This window comes from Lissotriton helveticus, chromosome 4_2 (genome assembly GCF_964261635.1).
Source record: "Lissotriton helveticus chromosome 4_2, aLisHel1.1, whole genome shotgun sequence".
NCBI classification, from domain to species: Eukaryota; Metazoa; Chordata; class Amphibia; order Caudata; family Salamandridae; genus Lissotriton; species Lissotriton helveticus.
The window spans coordinates 56,457,444-56,469,612 of NC_136064.1; the positions used below are offsets into that span (position 1 = coordinate 56,457,444).

Sequence of the window (12,169 nt, forward strand, 5' to 3'; positions counted from 1 at the left end):
CGAGAGCCTAACTCAGGCTCACTCACAGCCCCGGTGGCCGCGGGGCCTGGGCGTCTTTTCTGGGCCATACTGGTCCGGTGCATAACTGCCATTGTTGGGGCTGCTGCGTCTCATCCAGCCCCCTCGACCAGGGCCGGTGCCGTCAGTAACGGTAGTGCAGCAGCATGGATAGTCTGCAATGTCGACAGATGTCCGAAATCCGGCCGATATGATCTGCCGGAGCTTCACATCCAGGTGGCCATCTTGGTCGCTGGTGTGACTACGCCCCGGCTACAGGAAAAATCATAATAATAGTTCATGCTCTTATTGCCCTGACCATTCTATCACAATACCAGACCATTAATGGTAACAAACCATCCGCAATAGATTCTATGTTCCCAATAAAACAGCCATTATAAACACAAATGTTCCTTCAGTGGCTCTCAAGCACTTATAATGACTATAAATAAATAAATATGCTGCTCTTACCTTCAGCTGCTCTCTTGAAAAAGACTTTGCAACTTCCGCAAGTCAGTGCTCCATAATGGCAGCCTGAAGCTTCGTCTCCACAAATGAGGCAAGTCTTCTGTGGCGGGAAGTAATAGTCTATGGGCAAAATGTGTTCTCTGCCAGGCTCCAACCTTCAAAGAGTAAAGAACAGTGAAAATAAGCACCTCTGATGTGAAAGTAATAAAAGTGTTCGTTTCTGTTGTTTTGCAGTGCATACAATTTCAGGCCTTTTATAGAGAACCATGTTACATATATGGGAAACACCCTGATGGGGTACAAGCTCATCGATTTAAAGGGTTTCATCTCAAAATGGGAAATAACTTATACAAGTAATTTTTTGTATATATGTTTTCACACTTATTCTGTAGAGTTAGCACTAACTCTTGCTGGAATCGCTAGCACTGATTTCCTGTTTTAAACCATTGATACTGATAACTAAGGTTTGCCACAGTTGCTTATGTAATTATAAACAAGTAGAAAGGGTTTCTAAACTCCCTCAAATCATTGGGGCTAGTGTGTCAAGATGGTTGAGAAGCACTGACATGCTTTCACTATAGTAAGTGATTCTGACAAAAGATGTTCTAATCCAAAATCCATCAGAGACATATTTAAATTCAACTCAAGTACCAAGCGTGAGAGTGACAGAGACCAAGAGGAATACAAAGCATCTCCGGGCACATTAGCAGGGAGATACAATTTCATATTCAAAATGAAATATTACATTTACAGAGATGCACCTGATTCAATATTAGTTTTTCACTGCTGAACGGCTTTAAAAGACACTAGAGGTAGCTTAATTAACGGAAGGTCTGTGATGCATATATATATATATATATATATATATATATATATATATATATATATATATATATATATATATATATATTCTCATCTGTAGGGGGTTCGAATCAGCAGCCAATGTGTTTATTGAGGAAATCAATTTGAACAACCTTATCTATTTTCTGGATGTAGAAGTGTACATCAGAGATAACCCGACCATCTGATGAGCAGTATCCCTATGGGGAGATGCTGCGTATCAGACATATCTGCAGTGTGGATACCGACTGTGCGAAGGCTCAACATGAAAGTAAGCAACGATTTTTAGCCAGAGGCAACACTGCCAACATGCTTCTTACAGCGATTAAGAAAGCCAACTCTATTTCTCGCTCCTTAGCATTGGGGAGAAGCACTGAACATGCTATTCTGCCTATTATGCCTAGAGCCATTGCAGAACCACCCAGATTAATCGCCACGTACAGTCGGCAACACAAAAAATTGCGTATGATTTTCAAAAAAAATTGGCCGGTTGTCCAAAGTCATTCAGTGATTGGCGACACTCTATCCAAATCCCCTGAGATAACTTTTCGCAGGGCTCGTTCTATGAACGATATGCTTGTCAAGAGCAGTCCAGAAATCAATCAGTAATAACAACTCCTGGTTACAAACCCCCAAGGGCTTTATAAAATGTGCATCTTGCAAAGCCTGCAAACTGGGCAGAAACAAAACCACATACAATATCCCATTCAGTGATGTCCCTGGTACTATCTCTAAGAAACTGACGTGCAAAACTGATTACGCAGTGTATGTGCTGGAGTGTACGTGTGGCCTGCAATATGTTGGTAGCACCAAGTTGCAGGTCCACAAACGTATACTCCAGCACATGCGGGCCATCAGTAATAACGATGCAGCTTACCCAGTTGCTAGGCATTTCAAAGAGAACCATGGTAGTGGTCTAGATTTTTTGAGCTATTTTGTGGTGGGCATGGTCCCACAACTGCGCCGCGGAAGGGACCGTGAGGCCCTGTTAAGACCACCTGAGACCAGGTACATCCTCAAGTTGGATACTAAAACTCCAAACAGACTTGATTCGAGTAAGGATCTCTTTACCTGCCTTTAACTCCGCCCAGACCTTTGTCATTTTGTTTACAGCTATAGCACTGTGTTTTAGATCAATTGTTTATCTTCGTATTATACAACCTTTTCATACATGAGATGATAAAATTTGCTGTATTTTAACACTTAGTTTTTTTTATCTGTCTTCTCTTCACTCCTCTTTTTTGATTTTACATCACTAGACAGAGACCATTTAGGGCAGATTAGATATAGAGGCCGATAGGGCTCCATGCACAAGTATTATACATACATTACTATTTTTTATCTAGTTTCATTAAGCATTGAAACCCCTTGAATCTGTTTCTGAGATCATCAAACAATACAGTTGAGTTCCTCTTGCAGTCACACATGGGATTTAGTCCATAGGTCACGTTTTAGATATTTATAACGTAATAGATATTTATTAGTGCTTTTAGAGGTTTCTTTTAACTGCAATTTTATGAAATTGGAATGAATATTGTAATCAAATTGGTTGATTTTAATTCTTTTTCATAAGTGCAGTACTCATGGGTTGAAGTATGGATCAGAGATATGCCAACTTCAGGAGAATGCGTAATTCTATGACCCACTGGGGTCTTATGTAATTAATCTGTACTTTTATGTTTGCAGAATATTCGGGGGGATGGTGAGATAGAGCTAACACGGCTGCAGTTGGGGTCTCTTGTTATTATTTACTTAATTTAGTTTATAGACATGGCTATGGAACTTTCCATTACATTCCTTGCAATGAGATAAGCTGATACTGCCTTGGGTAGTATTGCTTGGCATCACAGCCAGTAAGTTGCACAGATTTCGTAGAAGCAATATTTCTTGTTATCTGTTTTGCTGGTTTGGGACGGGGTCTCAACTATGCACTTGGCATGTTTGTGACTTTACCCTGGTACGATAGACCATTTGCACTTGTTACCCCACTAAAGGGATTATTGTAATTTGTCCATTTTGCACATGCTTAATTTGCACTATTGATTATTTTGCACAGTTGTCTAGACTTAATGCCATGACATTCTTGAATTACTATCCACAGTTTCTCACTATGCATTTTGCGCTTCAATGCAATGTTGAAATGTTTTCCATGTCCAGTGGCCAGATTATGAGGATTCCAGCAATTTGCCGATTTTACACATGCTTAATTTGCACCATTGCGTGTTTTGCACAGTTGTCTATACTCTAGGACATGCCAGTCTTAAATTATGATTAATAGCTGACTACAAAGCATTTTACGTTTCAATGGAATGTCGAATTTCATCTATGTCTATTGGCCCAATGGTCACGTGATGTTAAAACTTGCACTTTAAAACTGATGGCTTCTACTGCCAGCGTCATGTGATCAAGGCTTTTCTGTGGCCGAAACACGTCATGGCGGCGCGTGGTGCATCAATGGATTAAATAAACACCTTGCACTCAGAAGATTGGGTCCGTTTTCGTCTTTCCAGTATTTGGAGGCTTGCGACGGAGTTCTTTACATATATATATGTGGAGAAGTGTGGCTCAATGGTTAGAGCGGCAGACCTTGATGCAGAACGCTGGCCAGGGACCAGGGTTCGATTCCCGCCTCGGCGGGATCGGGCTTAAATTCCTCTGACCGGATGTTCTCGCCTCAGTGCCGAATCTAAGCATGGGCCCCACGCTGCAACTCTGGGCAATAGCTTGCTTAGTCTCCACAACGGCCCCCGATGCACAAGGGATGCCTGGTTTCACCATGGGATGCCCAGGAGTGGACACCTCACAAGGAAAAGCCAGGAGGGGTTCCCTTGTGGTAGGAGTACAAGCGCCGGGATGCCTCCGGGTTACTGTTCGCGCTATACAAATACAACACACATATATATATATATATATATATATATATATGTATATATATATATATATATATAATTGGAGGCTTGCGATGGAGATATATATATATATATATGTACATATATATATATACACACACATACTACATACAAAAAAGTGTAGCTGGGCCACTTGCGCAAACCTGATAAGTATTCAATCAATCAATCAATCAGAGTACTTATAGAGCGCGCTACCTACCCATGAGGGTCTCAAGGCGCTGAGGGGAGGGGGTGCTGCTACTGCTCGAAGAGCCAGGTCTTGAGGAGTCTTCTGCAGGCGAGTAGGTCTTGGGTCTGCTGTATGTGGGTATTGAGGGTGTTCCAGGTCTTGGCGGCGAGGTAGGAGAAGGATCTGCCACCGGAGGTCATTCGTTGGATGCGGGGGACAGCGGCCAGGCTGGCGGAGCGGAGCTGACGGGTGGGGGTGTGGAAGCTGAGTCTGCTGTTAAGGTAGGCTTGTCCGGCGTTGTGGAGTGCTTTGTGTGCGTGGGTGAGGAGCATGAAGGTGATTCTCTTGTCGATGGGGAGCCAGTGCAGGTCTCTCAGGTGGGGGGTGATGTGGCTGCGGCGGGGGACGTTGTAGTCGTCGTAGGTGTTTGGCTGGGATTTCTGCGTAGACTGTGTTCCGTAGTTCAGTCTGCTGCTGACGAGGGCCTGTGTCACCGTTCTTCTTGTTTCGGTCGGGATCCACTTGTAGATCCTGCAGAGCATGAGGAGGGTGTTGTAGAAGGAGGAGGAGGAGACAGCGCTGACCTGCTTAGCCATGGAGAGGGAGGAGTCTAGGATGAATCCTAGGTTGTGTGCATGATCGGTGGGTGTTGGTACTGTTCCCAGTGTGGTCGGCCACCAGGAGTCGTCCCAGGCTGAGGGAGTGGGTCCGAGGATAAGTACCTCCGTCTTGTCCGAGTTCAGCTTCAGAAGGCTGCTCCTCATCCAGTCGGCGACGGCCTTCATTCCCTCGTGGAGGTTGGTTTTTAGCTGTGTGAGGGTCCTTGGTGAGGGAGAGGATGAGCTGGGTGTCGTTGGCGTAGGAGATGATGTTGAGGTCGTGCTGGCGGGCCACTTGTGCGAGGGGGGCCATGTAGATGTTGAACAGCGTTGGGCTGAGGGATGAGCCCTGGGGGACACCGCAGATCATGTCGGTGGCTTTGGATCGGAAGGGTGGGAGGCAGACGTTCAGGGTTCCCAACCTAGAACGTATTTCCAAACATTTGCTGCTCAAAGGGAGAGAGCGGCCACCAATGCTCCCACAGTGGCTGGGAAAACCCAGTCTAAACAATGTACATTAGTCCTGAGCACAACACTCCAGTAATCATCAGACACAACACATTAAGTCCATTAGATTCTTCTTGATTTAGGATCGATCTATTTTTTTGATCTTTGTTCATCAGTAGTCCCCTTTAGCCAAAAGTGTTATCCCTATGTGATTTAGAAGACCGATATTGTGTTATTTTACATGCACACAGCATGTTATGTCCATGTACAAATAGCGATAATCTTATGTAGTGCTTTTATTACTGTAGTCTTGTTACTCTTCTGAACCACAACTGTTGGGTTGATCATGGATGGATGAAAACATGACTATATCCAGGAGCTATGCCACCCTCTAAGCACAGCTGTTCTGTTTTGGGACAGGGAGTTATAAAACCCATGTCCGGGATTTTAGAACTGATTTTGCTGATAAGTACATTTAACTATATCCAGGTGTAAATTACTTGCTTGACACAAATAATGAAGCTCAATATTTAGAAGAACTAATACTAAACCTTCCCCATCATACTTTGAGTTCAGAAAGAAACCCACAGCAGTCAGTGGGACTTGTAAGAGCACCAGACTAAGCAGAGGGAACTGAAGGATGGTCTCCGGCATATGGCAGAGGGAAATGAAACTAGACGCAAATCAGTTAGGAATACAGCTAAGGATCCAAAGTCGTATTCATAAAAAAACATGAGGTATGGGAACTCCCTTCATCGTGGTTTTGGCGCGGTTTTTGCTTCCATTCCTGACAAGTATCCAAGAATGGCTTCAGTGAAGCACTGTGCTTCTCACAGGTTGCACACAGTTTTTCTGTAGCAGGCATGTTTATGCTACAAATTTATCTTGCTTTCAACATTGAATTGTCTACAAGCACTTACAGGGAACATTTCACTCTTTTATCAACATCCTCTCGAAGTTCAAAAACGGAGTCGCCCACTCAGTGGTTAAGAGCCAACCACTGATAACTGCAGCAAATGCTCTGTATCATCAAGATATTAAGTTGCACTTTCCATGGTAAGTAGTATTAGGGCAGGGATGGTTTGCTTGAGTTAAGATCAAGGTCTCCCGCTTCTGCCTTTCCTGCCTTGCTCCACTGCCTTTTGCCTTGCTTCTCCTTGTATGTGCCTTAGTTAGCCCTTATTGCATTTGCCTTACTGTATTTATCTAGTTAGTCGTTACTGTATTAGCCTTCTTGTACGTGCCTTGTTAGACTTTAAAGTAACTGTCTTCTTAGTTTTTACTGTATTAGCCTCATTGTATTAGCTCGTTAGTCATTGTATTAACCTTGTTAGTCGTTAATAAATTCAATTTTTCTCTTGTATCTCTACTTGTTTTTCACTGCCAGCTCCGTTACAGGCCGTTTTTGCCACTTCTCTCTCTTTGTTTCCTACTTACCTCCAGCCCCGCCCACTGCCAACCAGCACCCCACATCCCTCCCTCCTCCCAGGACCTACTTAATGGAGACTGCAGCACAACCCTTTTGAGCAGATCCTTGAGCCAGCTCCCCCTTGCTGCCTCGAACAGCAGAATCCTCAGCACTGCCAGTGGTCTGACACCCTCAACATTTCATCCAACATGGAACAGGCTGTTAAGAACTTCACCACATGGATCACTGACTGCTCCAACAGAGTCGCTTCAATCAAGTCCAGCAAATGCAAAAGATCCACTAAACAGGGCAGATTGTAGACCCAGGAGCTTAGAGCGAATATGGCACGCCAGCAAGGAATCCACAGACAGAGGCACTTTCAAGGCAGCCCTCAACCACTAGCACCAACTCCTGAAGGAAAAAAAGAAAAAAATGCCCTTGAGGACTGCATCGAAGCCAGCTCCAACCACAGCAAAGAACTCTTCAACATCCCCAGAGAGTTCTCCAACCCCTCAGTCACCGAAATCATCATCATCCCTTCCCAGGAACTTTGAAACACCCTGTTGGTCTTCTTCACACCAAGATCTCCACCATCTACAAGAACTTTGAACCCCAGGACACCCCCTCCGACCTAGTCGGCCACCTCGCTCCTACAAAAGCAATTCACGACCACCAACTCACAGCCTGGGGCCAGCTTACCACACAGACCACCACAGCCATCATGAGCTCAGGCCACTCAGGATCCCACATAGATCCCTGTCCGCACCACATCTTCAACCTCAGGAGCAAGGTATTCAGCAGCAATCTAACCACCCTCTTCAACCTCTCCATCGCAACGCTTACCTTTGCCGAAAAATGGAAACAAGCAGAAGACAAACCCCTTCAAGAAACCATCCGTCGACCTCAACAAACTCAAAAACTATCACCCCATCTCTCTGCGCCCCTCCCCCTCTAAAGTCCTCAAAAAAGCCATCAACAGCCAACTCACAGAACACCTAAAAACAACCATCTTCTGGACTCCTACCCCCTGGCCAACCTCATCAGAGCCCAGGACTGAACATCATATTCTACGCAGACGCCACCCAGCTCATTCTCTCAATCTCAGAAGACCCCTTCACTATGAGAACCAACTTCCACAGGTGCATGAAGAGCATCTCCGACTGGATGAAAAACAACTGCCTGAAACTCAACACAGGCAAAATAGAGGTGCTGATATTCGCCAACAGTTCCCCGTGGAACGACGCCTGATGGCCCCTGAACTAGGAACCTCATCCCACATCAACAGACAGTTCTCCTAACCTCTCATTTTCCTGAACGTCAACCTTCCCATGAAAACCCAGATCAACACAGTCTCTTCTGCCTGCTTCCTCACTCTTCGCATGCTCCGGAAAATCTTTAATTGGCTTCCCATCAACACCAGATACACGTCACTCAAGTACTAGTCACCGGCTGCCTGGACTACGGCAATGCACTCCACGCAGGAATCACAGCTCACCTCCTGAAGAAACTGAAAACCATACAAAACGCTGCGGCCAGACTCGTCCTCGACCTCCCCAAAGGACCCACATCACCCCTCCCCTTAACCTCTTCAGCGTGGCGCAAATTCCTGCGCTGTGCTGAACGTTCTATTCGGCTTATGGACTCATGACGGAACGGTTCCATCATGAGCACAGGCCAACCGACGCTCGTGACGGAACCGTTCCGTCATGAGCACCGAAGGGGTTAATAAAACAAATTCAGGTTGCCGAGTATGGTGGCTCAAGGAGAGAGGTTTAGTGGACTAATGAATCAACTGTAGGGGCCTGTGTCTAACCTCATGGTCGCAGGGTGAAATCCTGGCAGATCTACTCAGCCTTTCATCCTTGTGAGGAAGATAAAATGAGTTCCATTGAAATGGGTTACAATAAACATCTGTTATTCATCACCACGATACCTATGGGTGAATGGGCGCATTACAAATATACATGTTATGGTAAGTTACTGATCCACACCTTCAAAACCCTGCACAAACCAAGGACCAGCCTTCAACAACCACAGCCGGAACTTCCATCAACCCTCCAGGCACCTGCCTTCTTCGGGCACACTCCCCACATCCGCCGCAGCAACAGTAAAGGATACTCCTTCTCCTACCTTCCAGCTAAATCCTGCAAGGCACTCCCACTGCACTCCCGGACCATCACCTCTCTCCTAGAGTTCTGGAAGGCACTCATGACCTGGCTGTCCAAATAATCCCACTTGAAGCAGCAAGACCCTCAACGCCTGGATACTCTCACAGGTGATTAGCCACGTTGTATAAATCCTACTTGATTGAATTAATTATGAAAATACTGTAATTGTAATACTTAGCATCTCAATAGAGTGTGTGGGTGCTGTGTGAGAACACTGGGGGAAACTGATCTCTCCCAGTGTCACATCAGGCTAATGATGTGTTTGTAATCAACCTTTCCCACAGAACCACAGAAGTGGCATTTGTGCTCCGAACAGTATCTCAACTAAAGTAGCTCTACCTTGGAGTGTAGCAGGAGCGGCCCGTACAGGTAAGAGGGGAGGGGGGACGACTCGACAGGCGGCGAGGAACAATTAATTATTTAATTGTCCCTCGTAGTCATGTGTCAAGTTCCTCCTCCCCCTGCCCCCGCTTTTACCTGCACGGGCCACTCCTGGAGTGTGGTAACCAAGCAGAAGCCAAATGGCCGCCGGTTAGTTTGAATAATATTTACAATTATCACAATAATTTCAATTCTCAGTGCAAAATCCAAACAATGCCACCTTGTAAGAGTTGACTGCTCATGTGTAAAAGAAAACTCCAGTCCTTCACAAAACCCAGGAAACTGTATAAAGAAGAAAATGAGAGGCAGCAGAAACCAGCAGGCATTTGGGGAGGACATGGTGGCTGACATCTCCAGCCAATGAAAACTGTAACAGGGACCTGAAAGTAAATACAACTATTGTACCTGTGCATAGTTGCTAATTTACGTACAGTATATAATATCTTTAGAATACAATCAAGATAGCAGGGCCAATGTCATTATGAAACTAGGAATCTATAACAAGAAGGGAACAAACTTGGTTATCCATATTGAACTCGCATAACGCCTTCACATGTTGAACCCTATCAGACATGGCACAATGATAAATAAATAAAAAAAAATTAGGCCAAGTTTTTGAAAAAAGGAGATTACGAATAGAGCACTTTCATCATCATTTTTTCACTACTCTAGAATTCATTTACTTTTGTAATATTGAGAGGGTAATGGTGAGATGTTTTCTTTTGTTGCATGTACTTGCAAAGGCTACTATGTTATGGGAAGAAACTCTTATGGGGTTAATATTTGTGTAAAATAAAAAAAAATGGATAACAGAAAAAAGAAAAAAGAAAAGTGACCAACAGCTTGGTAAAGATGATATTACCAAAGAAAATATTCTCAGACTGCTTTACGCTATCGGTATCGTTTTTAGGGGAAGGCTGCTGCCAATTTCCTAGGAAAGGTTAAGAAACAAGCACTTGTTGGGTCCTCACTCACACATTTCAATAGTGGTGACAAAAAAAATATACGTGCTCCATTTCAAAAGAAAAACGTTTCCTGTCCTTAATAGAAATTTTCACTAAAAATATTTGAAACAAATACGCAATTGCACGCCACGACTTCGCCTGGCACTTGAGTTGTCAATCCTTGAACATAGCCTGCTCTGTGGGAGCTCCCCCAGGTTTCTAGGATCCCACTTTGTGCTGAATGGGTGCCCTATCCCAAATATATTGGTTGGAGAGGCTGACTGCCAAACCCCGCTGTGCACTGGGTCTGGCTAAAACATGCAATTCAGTGTGCGTGCTTTCGCAGGTGGGACCGGATTGGAATCTCGACATTAGTGACTTGTGGGACTAGATCATCTTAAGGCTGAATTTGAGCTCCACAACTCTCAGCTCATTAAGTTCCTGCAGGTATGAGAAGTCCTGGACGCCCATAGGGAAGCCTTAGGGGCAGTACCAGATTAAAATTCCATGAAGGGTAAGCTGACAATGGGCCAGAGGCCGAAATCATTTCCCGTCTCTCCAGATCGCTGCAGCTCGGCACCCCTGACCCCCTACACACACTATGCATTAGGTGGGAAGACAATGTTGGGAAGAGGATTACGACAATTGAGGAGAAGCTAAATTGGCCTTGCGGCTATTGACTATCCCAGCCACCCTTAGATTCATACGGTTTAATTATTTACACTGCACACACTACAGCCCGGACCGGAAAGTGGAGTGGCTGAGTCAACGAGCTGCTGGCACTGTTGGGATCTAGACGAGCCTTTCTTCCATGTTATATTGGCCTGCCGAGTCATAACCCCTTACCGGGCCACAATTCACAATCGACACGCACAGTCCATACAGACCATGAAGTAGTTGGCCCTACCAGGGATAATGGAGGGCTGGGCTAGTACTAGATATCAAAGACTGCAAGCCAGAATCAGATATCCGGTAGTCAAAAGAGGCATAGCCAGATGCTGGAGATGCCGCACCCTCCCCTGATATCCGCTTGGTCACGTGGAATGGACTACTGCTGTAGGGATGAATAAGAAATCTCAAATGGAGAGAATGTGCCCCCAAACATCACCAGACTGGGGCCCATAACTTTAAGGTTCTACAATCCATGGATATTGCAACTTTTTCTTTGTAACTTATTACTCTATATTGCTGATTGGGCACAGATGTCTCGATGTATGCTATTGTTGTTCAACATATTTGAAATGTGCAACCCTAAAGTTATATCTGGGTTGTATTGTTTGTTTGTGCTCAAAGATAATAAAGCAATAAATAGATGTATTTGAAAATACAAGATTGCAGTGATTGGCAATACTCCTAAGAACAGACTTGAAAGGTCTTTGTAGTTCTAGGTGGACGACTGATAGTAATATTGAACATCAATATCACCGCAATGCTGATTTGGCACCGGAAACTTACTACAAGAAAACATCAGGACTTTCGAAATAAAGACAAAGCAAAAAATGAACTAAATAAACAAAAACTAAAACGCAAATCAAGTCATTCTTCAACACATCTCTTCAATTAAACACTGTGGTCAACGCGTACTCCTTACTGGTCGTCGCATCCCTTTACCATCTACAGTTTTATTCATGTTTTGCTCTGAAGTTGTTTCAACATTCCAAGAGGCTTCATTTACTTTGTTTTCATAATCGTCTAGTGCTGCCAGGGCATCACTTTGATTGATTATCTTCTTAAAACGCCAAATTCTTCTAATGACAGGCGTATTTGGAGATGCTGCAGAGATCATTGCTCCTGTATGATTTGGAGCTACTGGACATATTGCTTCATCTATGTGTAGAA

The 12,169-nt window shown here is 44.5% G+C and overlaps 1 protein-coding gene across 2 annotated transcripts in view; it reads right to left on the bottom strand.

Annotated features, from left to right (window-relative positions):
* The window catches only part of AR (androgen receptor), a 530,339-nt gene that overhangs the window by 212,812 nt on the left and 305,358 nt on the right, over positions 1-12,169 (bottom strand). For both annotated transcript variants that reach the window (XM_078640138.1, XM_078640139.1), the window contains exon 2: positions 469-620. In XM_078640138.1, coding sequence (XP_078496264.1) covers positions 469-620 — 152 coding nt within the window. The remainder of the gene's footprint in view (positions 1-468; positions 621-12,169) is intronic.